At 53.4% G+C, this 23,186-nt stretch overlaps 1 protein-coding gene across 1 annotated transcript in view; it reads left to right on the top strand.

Moving 5' to 3' along the window:
• The first annotated feature begins 3,411 nt into the window (after nucleotides 1-3,411).
• LOC144602444 (C-Jun-amino-terminal kinase-interacting protein 1-like) overlaps nucleotides 3,412-23,186 on the top strand; it is a 36,492-nt gene continuing 16,717 nt past the window's right edge. Inside the window, 5 exon segments of the mRNA XM_078415589.1 lie at nucleotides 3,412-3,578; nucleotides 3,580-3,609; nucleotides 9,489-9,570; nucleotides 15,339-16,124; nucleotides 21,797-21,872. Of these exon segments, the coding sequence (XP_078271715.1) occupies nucleotides 3,543-3,578; nucleotides 3,580-3,609; nucleotides 9,489-9,570; nucleotides 15,339-16,124; nucleotides 21,797-21,872 (1,010 nt within the window). The 5' untranslated portion in view covers nucleotides 3,412-3,542.

Here is a 23,186-nt window from a genome sequence, read left to right as displayed (position 1 = left end):
TGCTGATTAGGGGTTGCCAACTATCTCACTCCAAATACGGGACAAGGTTACGTCACTGCCCATGTGACCTCACCCAGCCAGCGGCCACGTGCTCCCGCTCCACCAATGGCGACCACCCGGGAAGGAAGTTGGGTTGCTATGCAACCTCTGTTAGGCGGCGCTCGGGCCTACGGGCCTAGACAGTCCGGAGCTAAAATGTCTGAAACCTAGAGTGTCGGGACCTAAAACTGTCGGGGCTTGCAGTGTTGGGGCCTACAGCGTCGGGGGCCTATAGCGTCGGGACCTACAGCGTCGGGGCCTACAGCGTCGGGGCCTACAGCGTCGGGGCCTACAGCGTCGGGGCCTACAGCGTCGGGGCCTTCAGCGTCGGGCCTACACTGTCGGGGCCTACAGTTTTGGGGCCTACAGTGTCCGGGCCACAGCATCCGGGCCTACAGCGCCCCCTGGGCCTAATACGGGACAAGGGCGGTCCCGTACGGAACAAAACAATTTAGCCCAAAATACGGGATGTCCCGGCTAATACAGGACAGTTGGCAACCCTAGACTCCACCCTGTGTCTGTCTCCTTGTTGTAGTGATGTTGATTGAGGGACAAGAGGAGACTGGAGGGGGATCTCTTGACCTCTTCTGGAAAAGCTCCATGAAATCTGCCTGAGAAGACTCTTCCAACTGTCTCTTTCCAACCCAGTAGCAATTCCTCAGGACACGACTGAAGCTTATGGCTATTTGGGATTTACATCAAGCAGGGAATGTAGAACAGTGCTAGAACAGGCCCTTCGGCCACAAGGTTTGTGCTGGCCATGATGTTTAGTTCACAGAAACAGTGCGGAAAACAGGCCTTTCGGCCCACCGAGTCGGCGCCGACCAGTGATCCTCGCACATTAACACAACCCTTCACACACACACACACATTTATTCCAAGCCAATTAAACTACAAACCTCTATGTCTTTGAGTGTGTAAGAGGAAACCAAAGATCTTGGAGAAAAACCCATGCAGGTCACGGGGAGAATTTTCAAACTCCCGTACAGACGGCGCCCGTAGTCGGGATGGAACCCGGGTCTCTGGCGCTGTAAGGCGGGCCGTTTTACCGCTGCGCCACCGTTTCGCCATGTTAAATTAAGCTAACTCCATCTGTGACACTTGCCACCGCCTCCCTGGCAGTGCGTTCCAGGCACCGAACAAATTCAGCAGGTTCACCACATTTAAACAATAACTTCCAACTGGTTTTGTAAAAGATTCTCTCCAATGGCACAGTTTAGTTCATTGTCGCGTGTATTGAGGTGCAGTGAAAGTCTTTTGTTGTGCTAACCAGCCAGCGGAAGACAATGCATGATTACAGTCGAGCCGTCCACAGTGTACCGATACATGATAAAGGGAATGACGTGAATAATGTTTAGTGCAAGGTAAAGCAGCAAAGTCCGATCAAGGATAGACCAGGGTCTCCAGTGAGTATAAGTAAATAACTGCAGATGCTGGTACAAATCGAAGGTATTCATTCACAAAATGCTGGAGTAACTCAGCAGGTCAGGCAGCATCTCAGGAGAGAAGGAATGGGTGACGTTTCGGGTCGAGACCCTCTGATGAGCTCTATCTACCTCATTGGTGACCCTCTGGGTCTCGACCCGAAACGTCGCCCATTCCTACTCTCCCGAGATGCTGCCTGACCCGCTGAGTTACTCCAGCATTTTGTGAATAAATACCTTCGAGGGTCACCAATGAGGTAGATAGTAGTTCAGCACCTGCTCTCTGGTTGTGGTGGATGGTTCAGTTGCCTGATAACAGCCGGGAAGAAACTGTCCTTGAATCTGGGGGGTGTGCGTTTTCACACTTCTGTACATCTTGCCTGATGGGAGAGGGGAGAAGAGGGAGTGGCCGGGGTGATACTGGTCCTTGATGAGGAATGATTCTCCACCTGAGCTCTGTGTCAAGAATGCCAACGTGCAAGATCCATATCCCAGCACCCCCTGCATGTGAACGTGTCTTCTTCTTTCATACGTCAACTACGACAATCGAAGTGGCCATTGGTGCTTCAGAGTGCCGTAGTTGGCACTTTGCTATGAATGTTGCGGCTCTGTAGAACCACCCAGGGTGGAGGACGAGCACGTAACGCAGCCTCCACCCCTGCATGTGTCTATCTAACAGCCCACTTACAGGTCACTATTGTGTCTGCCCACCACCCCCACCACCACTCACGGCAGCAGATTCCAGGCATCCTCCACTCTCTGCGTTAAAGAAAGACTTGCCTCAAACCGTTCCACGTTATAGACAATAGACAATAGGTGCAGGAGGAGGCCATTCGGCCCTTCGAGCCAGCACCGCCCATTCAATGTGATCATGGCTGATCATTCTCAATCAGTACCCTGTTCCTGCCTTCTCCCCATACCCCCTGACTCCGCTATCCTTAAGAGCTCTATCTAGCTCTCTCTTGAATGCATTCAGAGAATTGGCCTCCACTGCCCTCTGTGTTCTCACACTTCCCCCTCCTCTCTCTCTCTCTCTCTCTCTCATGCATGCGGCTCCATTTTGAGCCACTTGCCCAGCACCTAGTTGAATCCATACACCACATCTGGCAGTGGCCTGAGCTTCACACCACACGGCCCTGGAGGTCACGGCTAAACCTTCTGCCTCTCAAGCACCTTTCCCCTCTGCGGACCCCTCGTTAGAAGCCCCCTCGTTATACACTCTTCCCCTCTGCAGACCCCTCGTTAGAAGCCCCCTCGTTACCCACGCTTGCTGCCGTCACCTTTAATGCTCCCGTAGATGGCTTGGTGTCAGGGTTCATTCGCTAACACTCCTGCAAGGCTGCTGACAGATGGTTCTCTGTGCAGAAGGTGCAGTGTACATTCAACTTGCAGCTTTTGTCGAATTTCACTCTCGTGGCAAATAATTCTGTGGTCGGTGTTTTGGGATTTTCTACAGCAAGGTGCGGATTGCCCGTTCGAGTTGCTGATCAATCTGCCATGAATGGGCATTGAAATGGGGCAGCAGCCAAGCCTGGGGTGACGTGGATGAATCTATGCAGTTGTGTGCTGGAGGGGGGGGAATGCTGGAAGGCTGTGGGAGAATGAATTGAGGGAGTGGGGGCTAGTAGGGCTTGGGATGGGCAGAGTGGCCGTGTGGCCATTCAATGGCCTGCGTGTCATCATCCGTCGCTCCTGTCCTGCCTGTGTTTGTGATTAAACGTTGTTGACATCTCTCTTCCACGAGCAGGGAGATTTTCAGTCGGATTAGCCATGGCCATTGCATCACTCTCCTCCGACAGCGCTGGAAGCTTTTAACCCTTCCCCCGCCACTGCTTTACAACGTTAAACCGCGGCCTCTCCACAGACGGACCCGACCCCCTCACTGTCCACTTTCCCCCCTCCCCTTCCCCCTCGTCAGTCCCGGATGACCCTGGAGGTTAACAACGCTGCCACCACCAGCGGCAAGGACAGGCGCACTATCCAGGCCGAGATGCTGCAGCTCGACCTGTCGATGCCACGGATGAGACGGAGCAGGAGGAGGAGGACAACGGGCCATGGAAGGAGACCAAGCCCGCCGGCATGGCGTCCTACAGACCCAAGAGGCCGACCACCCTCTAACCTCTTCCCACAAGTTCCACGCTCACAGGTAAGGACCAGCCACACTTCACCGCTTCCTTCCAATGATCTCCCCAGCCAATTGATCTTACCCCCCCCCCCCTCCCCCTCCCCCCCTCCCCCTCCCCCCTCCCCCTCCCCCTCCCCCTCCCCTCCCCCTCCCCCCTCCCCCTCCCCCTCCCCCTCCCCCCTCCCTCCCCTCCCCCTCCCCCTCCCCATTCCCTCCCCTCCCCCTCCCCCTCCCCCTCCCCCTCCCCCCTCCCCCTCCCCCTCCCCCTCCCCCTCCCCCTCCCCCTCCCCATTCCCTCCCCCTCCCCATTCCCTCCCCTCCCCCTCCCCATTCCCTCCCCTCCCCCTCTCCCCTCCCCCTCCCCCTCCCCCCTCCCCCTCCCCTCCCACTGCAGTCCACTGACGTGATTACCAGCTCAGTTACGCATTCTGAAGAAGGGTCTCGACACGAAACGTCACCCATTCCTTCTCTTCAGAGATGCTGCCTGACCCGCTGAGTTACTCCAGCATTTTGTGTCCCTTCAATTTAAACCAGCACCTGCAGTTCCTTCCCACACATAATGTCCACCTTGCAGGCATCAGTAATATATTGGCTATTGGACCAACAAATTGTGGGAGATATGACAACACGGAAATCCATGGCTGATATCATTAGATAGTCCTCATGGCCCACATGAAGTAGCAGCAATATACTTAGCTGCTAATAAATTAATGCCTGATGCTGCCGGGTGAAATCTGTGTTAGAACCTGGGTTTTTATAGCACCTCTCTCTCTCCATCCCTGTTAAGTGCTTAAAGCACAGATCAAAGTCGCCACCAAGAACTGCCCTGCTGGAATCCTGAGCAAAACTCAAAGTGCTGCAGTAACTCAGCGGGTCAGTCAGCATCTGTGGTGGGGCATGGATCGGTGACGTTCCGTGTTGGGACCCTTCTTCGGACTGACTGCAGTAAGGGGGGGGTGAAAGCTGGCACAGTGCGGTGGGAGAGCGACAAAGCTGGGCGTGTGAGAGGTGGATACAGGTGAGAGGTGGATACAGGTGAGAGGTGGATACAGGTGAGAGGTGGATACAGGTGAGAGGTGGATACAGGTGAGAGGTGGATACAGGTGAGAGGTGGATACAGGTGAGAGGTGGATACAGGTGAGAGGTGGATACAGGTGAGAGGTGGATACAGGTGAGAGGTGGATACAGGTGAGAGGTGGATACAGGTGAGAGGTGGATACAGGTGAGAGGTGGATACAGGTGAGAGGTGGATACAGGTGAGAGGTGGATACAGGTGAGAGGTGGATACAGGTGAGAGGTGGATACAGGTGAGAGGTGGATACAGGTGAGAGGTGGATACAGGTGAGAGGTGGATACAGGTGAGAGGTGGATACAGGTGAGAGGTGGATACAGGTGAGAGGTGGATACAGGTGAGAGGTGGATACAGGTGAGAGGTGGATACAGGTGAGAGGGGTTGGGTGACAAAGACTAGAGGCGACAAGGAGACAAAAGGAACATCAGATAAAGAGAGGAGAAGTGAAATGTAAAGCAAGAGGGAGGGGTGTAGGTGGGTGGGGGTGTAGGTGGGTGGGGGTGTAGGCGGGTGGGGGTGTAGGTGGGTGGGGGTGTAGGAGGGAGGGGTGTAGGTGGGTGGGGGTGTAGGAGGGAGGGGTGTAGGTGGGTGGGGGTGTAGGTGGGTGGGGGTGTAGGTGGGTGGGGGTGTGGGAGGGAGGGGTGTAGGTGGGTGGGGGTGTAGGAGGGAGGGGTGTAGGTGGGTGGGGGTGTAGGAGGGAGGGGTGTAGGTGGGTGGGGGTGTAGGTGGGTGGGGGTGTAGGTGGGTGGGGGTGTAGGTGGGTGGGGGTGTAGGAGGGAGGGGTGTAGGTGGGTGGGGGGTGTAGGAGGGAGGGGTGTAGGCGGGTGGGGGTGTAGGCGGGTGGGGGTGTAGGCGGGTGGGGGTGTAGGCGGGTGGGGGTGTAGGCGGGTGGGGGTGTAGGTGGGTGGGGGTGTAGGTGGGTGGGGGTGTAGGTGGGTGGGGGTGTAGGAGGGAGGGGTGTAGGTGGGTGGGGGTGTAGGAGGGAGGGGTGTAGGTGGGTGGGGGTGTGGGAGGGAGGGGTGTAGGTGGGTGGGGGTGTGGGAGGGAGGGGTGTAGGTGGGTGGGGGTGTGGGAGGGAGGGGTGTAGGTGGGTGGGGGTGTAGGAGGGAGGGGTGTAGGTGGGTGGGGGTGTGGGAGGGAGGGGTGTAGGTGGGTGGGGGTGTAGGAGGGAGGGGTGTAGGTGGGTGGGGGTGTAGGAGGGAGGGGTGTAGGTGGGTGGGGGTGTAGGAGGGAGGGGTGTAGGTGGGTGGGGGTGTAGGAGGGAGGGGTGTAGGTGGGTGGGGGTGTAGGAGGTAGGGGTGTAGGTGGGTGGGGGTGTAGGAGGGAGGGGTGTAGGTGGGTGGGGGTGTAGGAGGGAGGGGTGTAGGTGGGTGGGGGTGTAGGAGGGAGGGGTGTAGGTGGGTGGGGGTGTAGGAGGGAGGGGTGTAGGTGGGTGGGGGTGTAGGTGGGTGGGGGTGTAGGAGGGAGGGGTGTAGGTGGGTGGGGGTGTAGGTGGGTGGGGGTGTAGGAGGGAGGGGTGTAGGTGGGTGGGGGTGTAGGAGGTAGGGGTGTAGGTGGGTGGGGGTGTGGTACAAGGAGGAGAGAGGTGGTGGGGGGCAGTACTTAAACATTCAATGTTCGTACTGTTGGGTTGTACGCGACAATGGTGAACACGAGGAGCTCGTGCTCCAGTTTGCACAGGGTCTTCCTCTGGGAATGAACCTCCAAATCCCCCCACATTCCAAGGACGTGCAGGTTTGTAGGTTAATTGGTCTCTGTAAAACTCATCGTTATCGGCGGTCAGTGGAAGCGAGTGTGAGTGTCCTCGTTAGGACGCCTGTGCATGACTTTGTTTAACGTGAGGAGACTGGTGCACAGACAGCCACCACACGGCCCTTGACAGATCTGGGTCAGGATCCAGTGGCGTGGAGTCCAAGACCACCGGGGACCCTTTTCTGCTGCAGCCTTCATCCATCCGCCTTCCCAGCCGTTGTGACGCTCCACTAAAGTTAGCTATCATCCTCCCTCCCTCCGCCTGTTCCACCGTTGAGGTCTTGGTTGGATTGGTCGTTGTCAGGGACCTCCCTCCCCCTCGACCTTACCCCCATGGGTGACCCCACCAGGAGTGTGGCTCCAGACGGCATCGCTCTCAGGATCTCAGGACCACACGAGCTTCTCCACCACCACCACAGGGTGACACCCCACTGTAACATGACCCCTAGGATGTAGAGAGTGGCTGACAAAGTGAGATCATGTAGAGTTGATATGAATGGGTGATCAGTGATCAGCATGGATTCTGTGGGCTGAAGGGCCTGTTTTCATACTGTATCTCTAACATTAAAACTAAAATGGCTGCTGGCTTTTCCTGTACAACTTCATGTCGTAAGCTGGCAAGCACTTTGGAGCATTCTGAGATTGCACAAGGCACAGAGCAAATAGTTTTGTTTAGTTTGTGGAGAGAGGCCCTTCGGCCCACCGAATCCGTGCCAACCAGCGATTACATTAGCACACACTACACGCGAGGGACAATGTACAATTTTCACCAAGGCCAGTTAACCTACACACCTGGAGTGTGGTTGGTGAACGCGAGGCTTGAATGGCCTGTCCGCAGGACCTTTCATCGCCCAGCGTGGCGCGGACGTGGGACCTTCCGCCGCCCGGCGGGGGCTTCAATATCGGGAGCCTCGATTGCCCAGACGCAGTGGCTTGGCTGCCTGACCGCGGGAGAAGAAGCAAGGAAGAGATAAGACTTGTTTTACCTTCCATCACAGTGAGCAGATGCCTGGAGGAGAGACACTGTGATGGATGTTTACCTTGAATGTATGACATTGTGTGTGTTTTTATCGTTAGGACTGTACGGTTATGGCATTTCGTTCAAATTCGTTTTGAATGACAAATAAATTCAATTCAATTCAAACCTGTAGGCCTTTGGAGTGTGGGGAAGTCCATACAGTCACGGGGAGAACGTACAAACTCCGCAAAGACAGCACTGTACAGACGGTTGTACAGGGCCCTGGTGAGACTGCACCTGCAGTACTGCGTGCAGTTTTGGTCTCCTAATTTGAAGAAGGACGTCCTTGCTATTGAGGCAGTGCAGCGTAGGTTCACCAGGTTAATCCCCGGGATGGCAGGACTGTCGTATGAGGAAAGATTGGAAAGACTGGGCTTGCATTCACCTGGAGTTTAGAAGGATGAGAGGGGATCTTATAGAGACGTGTAAAATTATAAAAGGACAAGACAAGCTAGATGCAGGAAACATATTCCCAATGTTGGACGAGTCCAGAACCAGGGGCCACAGTCTTAGAATAAAGGGGAGGCCATTTAAAACTGAGGTGAGAGGTACTTTATCACCCAGAGAGTTGTGAATTTGTGGAATTCTCTGCCACAGAGGGCAGTGGAAGCCAATTCACTGGATTAATTTTAAAGAGAGTTAGATAGAGCTCTGGGGGCTAGTGGAATCAAGGGGTATGGGGAGAAGGCAGACACGGGGTACTGATTGTGGATGATCAGCCATGATCACAATGTATGGTGGTGCTGGCTCGAAGGGCCAAATGGCCTCCTCCTGCACCTATTTTCTATGTTTAATCTGTAGTCAGGATGGAAGCCGTGTCCTTGGCGCTGTGAGGCAGCAACTCTACCACTGCGCCACCGTGCCGACCTTTCCTACAAACGTTTCTTTCCTGAAACAAGTAAACTTGCACAACCCCAGGAAAGTTGGAAGTGTCTCAGTATTTGAGGGGCGTAGCAATATATTCAATGCTATGGTGCAAGGAGTTACTGGCTGAGCAGATACATAGCATGGTCAAATCCACACGAATCAACAAAAACAGATCAGTCAGGAGTAGGACATGTACATCAACTGCTGTGAAACCTTAATACTCAGGATAACGTCCAACACTGCCAATATGCAGCAAAACACAAAGTGCTGGAGGAACTCAGCGGGCCGGGCAGCATCTGTGGAGGGAAATGGGCAGACCACATTTCAGGTTGGGACCCTCCTATGGACTGACCCATGGAACTCCTCCAGCACTTGTGTAGGAAGGAACTGCAGATACTGGTTTACACCAAAGATAGACACAAAATGTTGGAGTAACTCAGCGGGGCAGGCAGCATCTCTGGAGGGAAGGAATGGGTGATGTTTCCTGGTCAGGCCAAAGGCTCTCGACCCGAAACGTCTCCCATTCCTTCTCTCCACAGATGCTGCCTGACCCGCTGAGTTACTCCAGCACTCTGGTTCAATGGTTCTTTATTATCACATGGACTGAGGTACTGTTCAGTATATTATCACTGTACATGCACAATTGCAGATTAAGTACAGAATGTTCTAAGAGGGGTATTAATGGCTCTGTTTCACACTATCTTTACCCAACTGCCCAAAGTTGTGGCCAATTTCCAGGTGGTGCAGCGGTAGAGTTGCTGCCTCACAGCGCCAGAGACCCGGGTTCCATCCTGACTACGGGTGCTGTCTGTACGGAGTTTGTACGTTTTCCTTGTGTGACCGCGTGGGTTTTCTCCGGGTGCCCCGGTTTCCTCCCACACTCCAAAGACGTGCGGGTTTGTGGGTTAATTGGCTTCTGTATATTGCCCCTGGTGTGTGTGGGATGGGGCTAGTGTACGGGGTGATCGCTGGTCGGCCTGGGCTCGGTTTCCACGCTCGGTTTCCCGGCCTTGACTGCAGGCCTCGGCCTCGGCCTCTCTGAACGGGTTTTATTGTTATCCCTGTGTGGACATGATCGTCATTGTCCGACGTTGCCCCGGCAACCTGTTGAAAAGATGTCGCGTGGCTCCCTGTGTCAGCAGCCTCCCCCCGTCCCCACCCCACGTGACCTTCTTTGTTCTCCCCACACAGGATACACTGAACAACAATTCATTTGGCAAAAAGTACAGCTGGCAGGAAAAAGTCTCCCGCTCGTCCTCCCCACTGAAGACAGGTAACGTGTTCCCACTCCGCCCTCTCCCTCACCTTTCACAACCCCGACCTGGAGGACGGACATGTTGGGCCAGGACACTAACGCGGTACAATCCTGGTGTGCACCTTAATTACAGAGCTGGTTTTAAAGGCAATGGGTTGATCATTCCCAGTTGCACCAAGTTTGGTCTGGTTTGGTTTGGTTTGGTTTGGTGTGGTCTGGTTTGGTTTGATCTGGTCTGGTTTGGTTTGGTCTGGTTTGGTTTGGTTTGATTTGGTCTGGTCTGGTCGTGGCTGGTTTGGTCTGGTTTGGTCTGGTGTGGTCTGGTTTGGTCTGGTCTGGTTTGGTTTGGTTTGGCTTATTTTGGCTTGGTTTGGTTTGGCTTGGTTTGGTTTGGCTTGGTCTGGTTTGGCTTGGTTTGGTCTGGTTTGGCTTGGTTTGGTTTGTTGTCACGTGTACCGAGATACAGTGAAAAGTTTTAGTTGCTTGCCAACCAGTTAAAAACCAGGATATTTCTAAGCTGGAGATTGACAGATTGGTGACCAGTGCGGGTGTCAGGGGTTATGGGGAGAAGGCAGGAAAATGGGGTTAGGAGGGAGAGATAGATCAGCCATGATTGAATGGCAGGGTCGACTTGATGGGGCCGAATGGCCTAATTCTGCTTCTAGAACAAAAACAAAAAAGACAGTCAGCGGAAAGACTGTACATGATTTACAACCGAGCCAACTACAGTGTACAAACAAGTGTGAACGGGAGGAGCGTTTAGTCCAGTAAAGTCTGATTAAAGATAGTCAGAGGGTCTCCAATGAGGTAGATGGGAGGTCAGGACCGCTCTCTCTAGTTGTTGACATGATGGTTCAGTTGCCTGATAAACTATTGCCCTGGATGGGGTAAAACAGACCAGCGGACTGATCTGTCCTCAGGAGAGCCAGGGTGGGTGGAGCTGGGCCAAGAATCAGGGTGGGTGGAGCTGGGCCAAGAGCCAGGGTGGGTGGAGCTGGGCCAAGCCAGGGTGGGTGGAGCTGGGCCAAGAGGCAGGGTGGGTGGAGCTGGACCAAGAGGCAGGGTGAGTGGAGCTGGGCCAAGAGGCAGGGTGGGTGGAGCTGGGCCAAGAACCAGGGTGGGTGGAGCTGGGCCAAGAACCAGGGTGGGTGGAGCTGGGCCAAGCCAGGGTGGGTGGAGCTGGGCCAAGAGCCAGGGTGGGTGGAGCTGGGCCAAGCCAGGGTGGGTGGAGCTGGGCCAAGAGGCAGGGTGGGTGGAGCTGGGCCAAGAGGCAGGGTGGGTGGAGCTGGGCCAAGCCAGGGTGGGTGGAGCTGGGCCAAGAGGCCAGGGTGGGTGGAGCTGGGCCAGGAGGCAGGGTGGGTGGAGCTGGGCCAAGAACCAGGGTGGGTTATGAAGCTTGGAGAGGAGGGAGAGATTCAGGAGGGGAATTCCAGCCCTGGGTGGTAGGGTGACTGAAGGGTGATGGTGATGTGCAGAACAGGAGAGTCTGGCAGTGGTAGAGCAGCTGTTGTACAACATCAGAGATGCAGGTTCGATCCTGACTACGGGTGCTGTCTGTATGGTGTTTGTACGTTCTCCCTGTGACTGCCTGGGTTTCCACTGGATACTCCGGTTGCCTCTCACATCCCAAAGACGTGCGGGTTTGTAGGTTAATTGGCTTCTGTAAGTTGTTCCTAGTGTGTAGGGTTGAACGAGTGTGTGGGGATCGCTGGTCGGCGTGGACTCGGTGGGCCGAAGGGCCTGTTTCCACGCTGTATCTCTAAACTAAACTTGAAAAAGCGACCTGAAGGATTGCGGGTGTGGGAGAGATCACAGAGATGAGGGTCACAGAGGAGAAGGGAAGGTCACACAAGGGAGAGGTCACAGAGATGGGGGTCACAGAGGAGAAGGGAAGGCCATGCAAGGGAGAGGTCACAGAGATGGGGGTCACAGAGGAGAAGGGAAGGTCACACAAGGGTTTTGAAGATGAAGTCGGGGATTGTAGCACTGAGGTGTTTCAGGATTGGTCTGGCTTGCTCGGTGAGTGTAGAGAGATGGGTTGGCTGGAAATGGTGGGGTACAGTGTAACCTGGTGCTGCCAGCAAGGGCAGGAGGAGGGGAATGTTGGGGGGTGGGGGGGGGGGGGGGTGGGGGGGTGGAGGAGTGTTAGAGTGAGTTTACATAGAAACATAGAAAATAGGTGCAGGAGTAGGCCATTCGGCCCTTCGAGCCTGCACCGCCATTCAATATGATCATGGCTGATCATCCAACTCAGTATCCTGTACCTGCCTTCTCTCCATACCCCCTGATCCCTTTAGCCACAAGGGCCACATCTAACTCCCTCTTAAATATAGCCAATGAACTGGCCTCAACTACCTTCTGTGGCAGAGAATTCCACAGATTCACCACTCTCTGTGTGAAAAAAAAACGTTCTCATCTCGGTCCTAAAAGACTTCCCCCTTATCCTTAAACTGTGACCCCTTGTTCTGGACTTCCCCAACATCGGGAACAATCTTCCCGCATCTAGCCTCTCCAACCCCTTAAGAATTTTGTAAGTTTCTATAAGATCCCCCCTCAATCTTCTAAATTCCAGCGAGTACAAGCCGAGTCTATCCAGTCTTTCTTCATATGAAAGTCCTGCCATCCCTGGAATCAATCTGGTGAACCTTCTCTGTACTCCCTCTATGGCAAGAATGTCTTTCCTCAGATTAGGAGACCAAAACTGTACGCAATACTCCAGGTGCGGTCTCACCAATGCCCTGTACAACTGCAGCAGAACCTCCCTGCTCCATTACTCAAATCCCCTCGCTATGAATGCTAACATACCATTCACTTTCTTCACTGCCTGCTGCACCTGCATGCCTATTTTCAATGACTGGTGCACCATGACACCCAGGTCTCGTTGCATCTCCCCTTCTCCTAATCGGCCAGGGAGGGAGGAGGAGTTTAGAGAAGGGGATAGGGAGGAGTGGGGACAGGCAGGGCGTAATGTGCAGATGCAGGTTTAAACCGAAGATAGACACAAAAAGCTGGAGTAACTCAGCGGGACGGGCAGCATCTCTGGAGAGGAGGAATGGGTGACGCTTCTTAAGTCTGAAGAATGGTCTCTCCCGTCGAAACGTCACCCATTCCATCTCTCCAGAGATGCTGCCTGTCCCGCTGAGTTACTCCAGCACTTCGTGCCTATCTCAGGCTTATAGGTTAACTGGCGTGGGTAACAGTGATCTCTGGTGTGTGGGGTAGTGCTAGTGTCCAGGGTGATCGCTGGTGTGTGGGGTAGTGTTGGTGTCCAGGGTGATCGCAGTGATCGCTGGTGTGTGGGGTAGTGTTGGTGTCCAGGGTGATCGCAGTGATCGCTGGTGTGTGGGGTAGTGTTGGTGTCCAGGGTGATCGCAGTGATCCCTGGTGTGTGGGGTAGTGTTGGTGTACAGGGTGATCGCTGGTGTGTGGGGTAGTGTTGGTGTACAGGGTGATCGCAGTGATCCCTGGTGTGTGGGGTAGTGCTAGTGTCCAGGGTGATCGCAGTGATGCCTGGTGTGTGGGGTAGTGTTGGTGTACAGGGTGATCGCTGGTGTGTGGGGTAGTGTTGGTGTCCAGGGTGATCGCAGTGATCGCTGGTGTGTGGGGTAGTGTTGGTGTCCAGGGTGATCGCTGGTGTGTGGGGTAGTGTTGGTGTACAGGGTGATCGCTGGTGTGTGGGGTAGTGCTGGTGTCCAGGGTGATCGCAGTGATCCCTGGTGTGTGGGGTAGTGCTAGTGTCCAGGGTGATCGCAGTGATCCCTGGTGTGTGGGGTAGTGCTAGTGTCCAGGGTGATCGCTGATCGGTGCGGTCTCGGTGCGACGAAGGGTCTGTTTCTGCGCTGTATCTCTGAAATCTAAAGTGCTGCAAATCAGCAGCTGCAGCAGCATCCCCATGAAGGTGGCAGAACACAGGTCCGAAACCGAGGCCCTTCAGCCCAACCCGCTCGGTCTGTCCCATTTGGCCCATATCCCTCGAAACCTTTCTTATCCATGTACCCTGTCCAATGATTTTACATGTGGTTGCCTGCCTCAACTACTTACACTGGCAGCTCGTTCCATAGACCCATCACCCTCTGTGAAAAATCTGCCCCAGGCTGTCATTCCTTGCCCCTCTCACCCTAAACCCATGTTCTGTGGTTCTTGATTCCTCGATACCTTGGCAAAAGACTGTGCATTCACCTAATCTATAACCCCTCATGATTATATACACCTCTATAAGATCACCCCTCATCCTCTTGAGCTCTGAGGAATAAAAGCAGTGAAGAAAGCCAATGGAATGTTGGCCTTCACAACAAGAGGAGTTGAGTATAGGAGCAAAGAGGTCCTTCTGCAGTTGTACAGGGCCCTAGTGAGACCGCACCTGGAGTATTGTGTGCAGTTTTGTCTCCAAATTTGAGGAAGGATATTCTTGCTATTGAGGGCGTGCAGCGTAGGTTTACTAGGTTAATTCCCGGAATGGCGGGACTGTCATATGTTGAAAGACTGGAGCGACTAGGTTTGTATACACTGGAATTTAGAAGGATGAGAGGGGATCTTATCGAAACGTATAAGATTATTAAGGGGTTGGACACGTTAGAGGCAGGAAACATGTTCCCAATGTTGGGGGAGTCCAGAACAAGGGGCCACAGTTTAAGAATAAGGGGTAGGCCATTTAGAACGGAGATGAGGAAAAACTTTTTCAGTCAGAGAGTTGTGAATCTGTGGAATTCTCTGCCTCAGAAGGCAGTGGGGGCCAATTCACTGAATACATTCAAGAGAGAGCTGGATAGAACTCTTAAGGATAGCGGAGTCAGGGGGTATGGGGAGAAGGCAGGAACGGGGTACTGATTGAGAATGATCAGCCATGATCACATTGAATGGCAGTGCTGGCTCGAGGGGCTGAATGGCCTCCTCCTGCACCTATTGTCTATTGTCTATAAAGTCCTAGCCTGTCAAACCTCTTCCCATGGCACAGGCCCTCACCTCTGGCACCTCAATATCATTGCCAACCTCGTTGTGCTCATATCCTGTGCAGTTCCTTCCTGAAAGTCCTCTGGAAATCCAAACGTGCCATGTCTGTAACTCGTTTCCACCGAGCCCACAGCTAACAATGGCGTTTCCTTTATCATCGTTACTTTTTGGCATATCTTTCATTCATTTGTTCTACATCTCAATAGACAATAGACAATAGGTGCAGGAGTAGACCATTCGGCCCTTCGAGCCAGACCACCATTCAATGTGATCATGGCTGATCATTCTCAATCAGTACCCCGTTCCTGCCTTCTCCCCATACCCCCTGACTCCGCTATCCTTAAGAGCTCTATCTAGCTCTTTCTTGAATGCATTCAGAGAATTGGCCTCCACTGCCTTCTGAGGCAGAGAGTTCCACAGATTTACAACTCTCTGACTGAAAATGTTTTTCCTCATCTGTTCGAAATGGCCTACTCCTTATTCTTAAACTGTGCCCCCTGGTTCTGGACTTCCCCAACATCTCTCCACATCACCGTCTATATCACTCGTTTCCCTTTCCCCTGACTCTTAGTCTCAGTCTCCACAGACGCTGCCTGTCCCTCTGAGTTACTCCAGCTTGTTGCGTTGATCCACGTTTCTTGGTTGTCCTTTATCGATTACATTTGTTACACCCTTCAGTTCCCCCCCCATCTCCTCCTGGGTTTGAGAAGGGGCTTTGATTTCCATTCCAAACACAACTGGATGGGCCATCTGGTGAGGGTGTGGTGGGACCATGTTGTTGTGTTTATTTTCTGCTGGGGCTGGCGGCAGCACTGATCGAGAGTCGTTTCTTGCAGGGGATGGTAGTCCAGTCCGTGACCACGTATGCCTGGGAGATGAGAGCAAGGCACCAGCGGGTATCACAGTGGACAAGGGAACCACCACCAGCCAAGCCAACGTGTGCAGGAGAGCGCCAGCGGGGCAAGGCGAGACCGTAGCTCCGGCCGTGGCGGGATGCACACCGCGGGCGCGAGGCGGGCAACATGAGGAGCGCATCCGCTACCAGGCGCAGGTGGAGATCGAGGCGACCGAGGAGATCTACCTAACGCCGGTGCAGAGGAACTCGGACTCTTCGGAGAGCGAGAAACCCTTCCTCTCCCGCTCCAACAAGAACCGGATGTCCACCAGCTCAGATGCCGACACGGCCCAGGGCTTGGCACTGCCCGACGGGCCCAGGCCTTCCATCGGTGAGGAGGACGAGGAGGCGTACAGCTCCTGGGCTCCCTCGCTGGCGTGGACAACCCTGGCCACCGGAGAGCGCTGCCAGCGACCGTCCGCCAGCTCGGACAGCATGCTGTCCTACGACTCGGTCAAGTACACGCTGGTGGTGGACGAGGACGTACAGCTGGAGCTGGTCAGCCTCAAGCACTGCTACTCCGCCTACAGCGACGACAGCGATGATGCCACCGTCTACGATAACTGCGTCTCCTCGCCCTACGAGTCGGCCATCGGCGAGGACTACGAGGAGGGGCCGGTGAAGAGGGACTCCATCTGCCTGTCACAGGACTCCACGCCCGAGGACCACATCCCCTTCTCCAAAAAGTTCCTCAACGTCTTCATGAGTGGACGGTCACGGGCTTCCAGTGAGTAGCCTTGACCCGTCCCCTCCCCCCACCCTGGGCACGTGTGTGTGTGTGTGCACGTGTGTGTGTGTGTGTGTGTGTGTGTGTGTGTGTGTGTATGTGTGTGTGTGTGTGTGTGTGTGTGTGTGTGTGTGTGTGTGCGTGCGTGTGTGTGCACGTGTGTGTGTATGTGTGTGTGCACGTGTGTGTGTGCACGTGTGTGTGTGCGTGTGTGTGTGTGGGTATGTGCGTGCACGCATGTGTGTGCGTGTGTGCGCGCATGTGTGTGTGCGTGTGTGTGTGGGTGTGGGTATGTGTGCGTGCGTGTGCGTTTATGCATGCGCGGGCTTGCGTGTGCATGCGCGTGTGTGTGTTTGTGTGTGTGTGTGTGTGTGGGTATGTGTGCATGCGCCCATGTGTGTGCGTGTGTGTGCATGCGTGTGCGTTTATGCGTGCGCGGGCTTGTGTGTGCATGCGCGTGTGTGTGTGTGTGGGATGTGGGTAGTTACAACAATTCAATTTGGGGCGCAATATCTCACAATATAAGTTGGTGCTGCTGCCTCAATGCTCCAGGGACCCAGGTTGGATCCTGACCTCGGGTGCTGTCTGTGTGGAGTTTGCATGTTCTACCTGTGACAACGTGTGTTTTCTCCAGGTGCTCCTATTTCCTCCCACATCACAAAGACGTGCAGGTGGGCAGGTGAATGGTCTCCTGTAAATCACCTCCTGTGCAGGTGAGGGGGTTTATGGGATGAGGGAGAGAATACACTGCGTGGGACAGGGTTGGTGGGAAGACTCAGAGCCAGTGTGGACTGGATTGACCAATTGGCCTTCACTGTTGTGAGGACATATGTAGGTAGTTCACACTTCCAACACCAGGGCAGGTGGTGAACTGTGATGACGCATGTCCCGGTAGTTCTGCCACACAGCGTGTTTCCATAGTGTGAATTGGATATAATGCAATTGATGAATTTGAGAACACCATCTAGTTTAGTTTAGTTTAGAGATACAGCGCGGAAAAAAAGCCCTTCGGCCCACCGAGTCTGCACCAACCAGCGATCCCCGCACACTAAAACTATCCTACACACGCAAGGGACAATTTACATTTTATACCAAGCCAAGTAACCTGCAAACATGCACATCTTTGGAGTGTGGGAGGAAACCGGAGCACCCGGAGAAAACCCACGCAGGTCACGAGGAGAACGTACAAACTCCGTACAGACAGCGCCCGTAGTCAGGATCACATGTCTCAGTCGCTGTAAGGCAGCAGCTCGAATGCTATCCCACCGTGCCGCCCTTCGTGATAAGTGGGCTGAAATGTTTACAATGCGATTTTGATCGGGAACCACTTAAACGTTACTTTGGAAATTGACAAGCTGGAAAAAAAATCTGTTTTGGAGAAAAAACAGTCTCGGGGGCAAAAAAACTGTTTATGTAACCACCTGGTGGTAATGACCACTACCTCTTAAACTAACCGCTGTCAGGGACTATGGGTGGAGGGGGCCATTGACTGACAAGCAATCACTTTTATCGACATGTGTAACAATTCCATATCAAATAATATTTAATATTAATATTTAAACTTTAATATTTGATTTAAAAAAATTAAACATTCAATATTTTCAGCATGCAGTAACAAAGTTGAACTTCTAACTATTAAAAAGTCATTTGTTTTTTGAAGATCCTACAGGAAACATAAGATTGTTATTGCTAGACTGAAACCACTAGTATAATTGGCTTCAGTAAAATTGTAAATTGCCCCTAACGTGTAGATTAGTGCAAGTGTGCAGGACAATCGCTGGTCGGTGTGGACTCGGTGGGCTGACGAGCCTATTTCAGTTCTGTACCTCTGAAGTCTAAAGGTGACCTTGAATATGGAGGTACCAGTTCTCTGACTCCTGTATCATCTTCCGTATGGTAGCAGAGAGACGAGCGCGTGTGCAGAGAAGTGTGGATCCTTAACACTCTGCGATTTCTTGCTGTCTTGAGCAGAGCTGTTCCCAAAGCACCATGTAAGCCCAGGAGAGTTGGCCTAGAGTCGCCATCTGTCCCGTATTAGCCGGGACATCCCGTATTTCGGGCTAAATTGGTTTGTCCCGAATGGGACTGCCTTTGTCCCGTATTAGTAGGGTTGCCAACTTCCTCACTCCCAAATAAGGGACAAAGGGTGACGTCACCGCCCCGCGCCCCACGTGACCTCGCCCAGCCAGCGGCCACGTGCTCCCGTTCCACCAATTGCGGCCGCCCGGGCTGGGAGGCGGGTTGCTATTCAACCTCCATTAGGCGGCGCCCGGGCCTACGGACCTAGACTGTCCGGAGCTAAAATGTCAGAAACCTAGAGAGCCGGGACCTAAACTGTCGGGGCCTACAGCGTCGGGGCCTACAACGACCGGGGCCTACAGCGTCGGGGCCTACAGCGTCGGGGCCTACAGCGTCGGGGCCTACAGCGTCGGGGCCTACAGCGTCGGGGCCTACAGCGTCGGGGCCTACAGCGTCTGGGACCTACAGCGTCGGGGCCTACAACGACGGGGACCTACAACATCTGGGCTTACAGTGTCGGGGCCTACAGCGTCGGGGCCTACAGCGTCGGGGCCTACAACGTCGGGGCCTACAGCGTCTGGACCTACAGCGCCCCCCGGGCCTAATACGGTGACGTCACCTTGTACTGTGTTTGTGAGTGAGATAGTTGGCGACCCTAGTTGGTACTGAGGACATGTTGGAGCTGTGCACACAATTCCCTGGCACCAAGACTAAATCCTGCACCAGGATCGAGGAATTCAATCAGGAACGTTTCAACACAGCCAATCTCAATGAAACAGGAGAACAGAATAGATTAATTCTATTTTTAGTATAAGTCTGTCCTTTTTTTTCCTCTGATTTACAACTTCCAGGAGGCTGTGAATTGGTTGTAAATCACGTCTTCTTGACCACAGCAGTGAGCTTTGCACTAAATTGGACGCTGAAATGTCCTGCCAAACCATTCGGTTCAAGGGCAATTATGAGGAAGCTGTGGAAGATTTTTGAAACATCCTTCTAAATTACAACAGGGCAGTGTTGCATTAATCTGTACAATAAATCACCTGTCTCCTGTGGTGCAGAACGTCATGCTGTGCATTAATGCAAAACTCCCCAGTCAAGCAGCATTTAGGTTTAGTTTGAAGACAGACACAAAAAGCTGGAGTAACTCAGCGGGTCAGATGGCATCTCTGGAGACAAGGAATGGGTGAGGTTTTGGGTCGAGACCCTTCTTCAGGCCGAGACTCAGGGGAAAGGGAAACATAGAGAACATAGAGAACATAGGAAAATAGTTGCAGGAGTAGGCCATTCGGCCCTTTGACCCAGCACCACCATTCAATATGATATTGTGTCTGGACAATGTTCAGTCAATCCAATATCCTTCTCATTCTCCCATGATGTGTAAATCTTGCCTCTTCAAGTAATTTTTTTTTGCTGACAAGACAGAGTGCTGGAGTAACTCAACGGGTCAGGCAGCATCCCTGGAAAACATGGATAGGTGGCGTTTCACCAGGGGCCACAGAACCAGGGGCCACAGTTTAAGAATAAGGGGTAGGCCATTTAGAATGGAGATGAGGAAAAACTTTTTCACTCAGAGAGTTGTAAATCTGTGGAATTCTCTGCCTCAGAAGGCAGTGGAGGCCGATTCTCTGGATGCTTTCAAGAGAGAGCTAGATAGAGCTCTTAATGTTAGTGGAGTCATTATGTATGGGGAGAAGGCAGGAACGGGCTACTGATTGTAGATGATCAGCCATGATCACATTGAATGGCGGTGCTGGCTCGAAGGGCCGAATGGCCTACTCCTGCACCTATTGTCTATTGTCACCCAGAGAAATCCCACACAATCACAGGGAGAATGTACAAACTCCGTACAGACAGCACCCCACTGTCATGTTTGAACCCAGGTCTCTGGTGCTGTCAGGTAGCAACTCTACCCACTCCACCACTGTGCTGCCCTAACCTGAAACATCACCTAGCCATGTTCTCTCACGATGTTGCCTGACTCGCTGAGTTACTCCAGCACTTTGTCCTTTTTGTTTGGTAAACCAGAATCTGTAGTTCCTGGAGGGCCTCCAAGAATTCCATTGCTGTGGTTCATATCCGGTGTACGTGCTCAATAAGCACTCTCACTCTTGAGCTGACATTTATTGCCCCTTGAGAAGGTGATGGGGTGCTATTCCTTGGAACGGTGGAGGGAGCCCCATAGTACTGTCGGGGAAGGTGCTCCCAGATTTAGATTGGGCAAAGAAAAAGGAATTGTGACACGTGTCCAACTGGGGATGGTTAGACCTTGGAGGGGGACATGCAGGTGGAGATGTGTCTATGTGTCATCAGTGGAAGAGGGAATAGTGTCCGAGTATTCTGGGCAAGTAATGGTGCAGTGTGATTTGTAGATGGGATACGCTGCAGTCACTGTCTTGGTTCATTCTCATTGTGTTTAACAACCAAGATATAGTGAAAAGCTTTTGTGTGCTACCCAAGCAAATCAAGTCCTACGATGCACGTGTACTGTCAAGCCATACGCACACGTACAACAAGTAGTGATAAACATAGGAATTAGGTGCAGGAGGAGGCCATTTGGCCCTTCAAGCCAGCACCGCCAATCATGGCTGATCACGGCTGATCATCTACAATCAGTAACCCGTGCTTGCCTTCTCCCCACATCCCTTGATTCCACTAGCCCCCAGAGCTCTATCTAACTCTCTTTTAAATTCATCCAGTGAATTGGCCTCCACTGCCCTCTGTGGCAGAGAATTCCACAAATTCACAACTCTCTGGGTGAAAAATGTTTCTTCCCACCTCAGTTTTAAGAAACTTTTTCACCCAGAGAGTTGTGAATGTGTGGAGTTTGCTGAGATATCTCAGATTGCAGTATATGGTTCACTGCACCGGAGTGGCAAAGTCACAGGGAAAAAGTCCAATATCTGCAATGAGGTAGGTTGGAAGATAACAGAGAGGAAGGAGGTATTCCTGAGTCTGGCGGTACATGCTTTGGATCTCCTGCCCATCAGGAGAGGGAGTGACGATGGAATGACTGGGTTGAAAATGGTCCTTGCCTCTGTTGGCCATGTTCCCGGGGCAGCGAGACGTGTAGATGGGGTTGATGATGGGGAGTCCAGGCTGTGTGATGGACCTATGGGCAACATGCACCACTCTACAATCTCCTGTGGTGTTGGGCAGAGTGATCCCAAACCAAGCTGTGGTGCAACCTGTCAGAGTGTGGCACGGCTGGAGGAAGGAATGTTTGGTGTGGTTGAAGCATCGTTCGGCAATGGCTACTCTCCCCTTGGGTGTTACCAAACGAAATTGGAACGGCCCTCACTGAGGGAACGGGAGAGAGTTCCATCACACTCCTAACCGGTGGCCCGTACATGGACATGAGAAGGAGAGGCACTTACTGTTTAATACCCAGCCTCCGACCTGCCCTCAGCGCTCCACCAGTGTCCATGTGTCTGGTCTGGTTAAGATGACCCATCTCCTCTGGGAATGTTGATGATCCACTCCTGTTCACGAGTTACTGCAGGGCCCATTGAGTCCTTCATACAGTAAGCAGGTAGGATGTTACCTTTAGCAAGCTGGGATATTGATAGAGTGAGCAGGTTTTGCATGGAATCAGTTACCTCCTACTTTCCCAGTGACGCCACGTAAATGTCCGTGTGTTTGTTCCCACCATCCAGGTGCAGAGTCCTTTGGCTTGTTTTCCTGTAGAATAAATGGAGAGGAAAGAGATCAAACACACAGGGCGGTCTTCAGGTAAGGACATTGCCAACGTTCCCAACGTACCCAACGTACCCAACGTACCCATCGCCTGTGGTCACAACCATCTTCACATCCAGCTGACCACCCCGATTCTCTTTAAAGTTGTTAAAGTAGTGGAGCATTGATCATTAGATGCTTGATATTTGTCTTCTTAACCAAGAAGGTTATGTTTCACATTTGCCATCTTAACCGATACTTGTTGTCTTAACCAGGTTGATCATTAGATGTTTGATATTTGTCTTCTTAACCAAGCAATGACCTGCTAGGTCAAGTCAAGTCAAGTCAATTTTATTTGTATAGCACATTTAAAAACAACCCACGTTGACCAAAGTGCTGCACATCTGATTAGGGGGAAAAAAAAAGAAACAACATACAGTGGCAGGCAGCCAAACACAACGGCGCGGCCATCTTGAACAAAATGTTTAACTAAAGCAGAATGGTGTCCCACGGCCGCGCCAGGTGACTAGGAATACCTTGCCGAGAGTTTGGCGAGCGGGGGGTCACCCATGGTGCAGGGTGTGGTGTAGTTGGGGGTCGGGGTCACCCATGGTGCAGGGTGTGGTGTAGTTGGGGGTCGGGGTCACCCATGGTGCAGGGTGTGGTGTAGTTGGGGGTCGGGGTCACCCATGGTGCAGGGTGTGGTGTAGTTGGGGGTCGGGGTCACCCATGGTGCAGGGTGTGGTGTAGTTGGGGGTCGGGGTCACCCATGGTGCAGGGGGTGGTGTAGTTGGGGGTCGGGGTCACCCATGGTGCAGGGTGTGGTGTAGTTGGGGGGAGGTCAGGGTCACCCATGGTGCAGGGGGTGGTGTAGTTGGGGGGGGTCACCCATGGTGCAGGGTGTGGTGTAGTTGGGGGGGGTCACCCATGGTGCAGGAGGTGGTGTAGTTGGGGGGGGGGGGGGTCAGGGTCACCCATGGTGCAGGGTGTGGTGTAGTTGGGGGGGGGGTCAGGGTCACCCATGGTGCAGGGTGCGGTGTAGTTGGGGGGGGTCACCCATGGTGCAGGGTGCGGTGTAGTTGGGGGGGGGGGTCAGGGTCACCCATGGTGCAGGGGGTGGTGTAGTTGGGGGGGAGGGTCAGGGTCACCCATGGTGCAGGGGGTGGTGTAGTTGGGGGGGGTCACCCATGGTGCAGGAGGTGGTGTAGTTGGGGGGGGTCACCCATGGTGCAGGGGGTGGTTCAGTCCTCAGCCACATTGTCCGGTAGTCTGCCCAGCAGGAAGGACAGGAGCTGAAGGTGAGTGGAAGCATCACAGCAAGCAGACACTCTGCCCAGTATGGGGGCAGTGAAGAACAGCAGGCCAAATCCG

Source organism: Rhinoraja longicauda, chromosome 18, assembly GCF_053455715.1.
Source record: "Rhinoraja longicauda isolate Sanriku21f chromosome 18, sRhiLon1.1, whole genome shotgun sequence".
Classification (NCBI taxonomy): Eukaryota; Metazoa; Chordata; class Chondrichthyes; order Rajiformes; family Arhynchobatidae; genus Rhinoraja; species Rhinoraja longicauda.
Note: the sequence above shows the minus strand (reverse complement) of the source record. Positions and strands in the feature narration are given on the sequence as shown.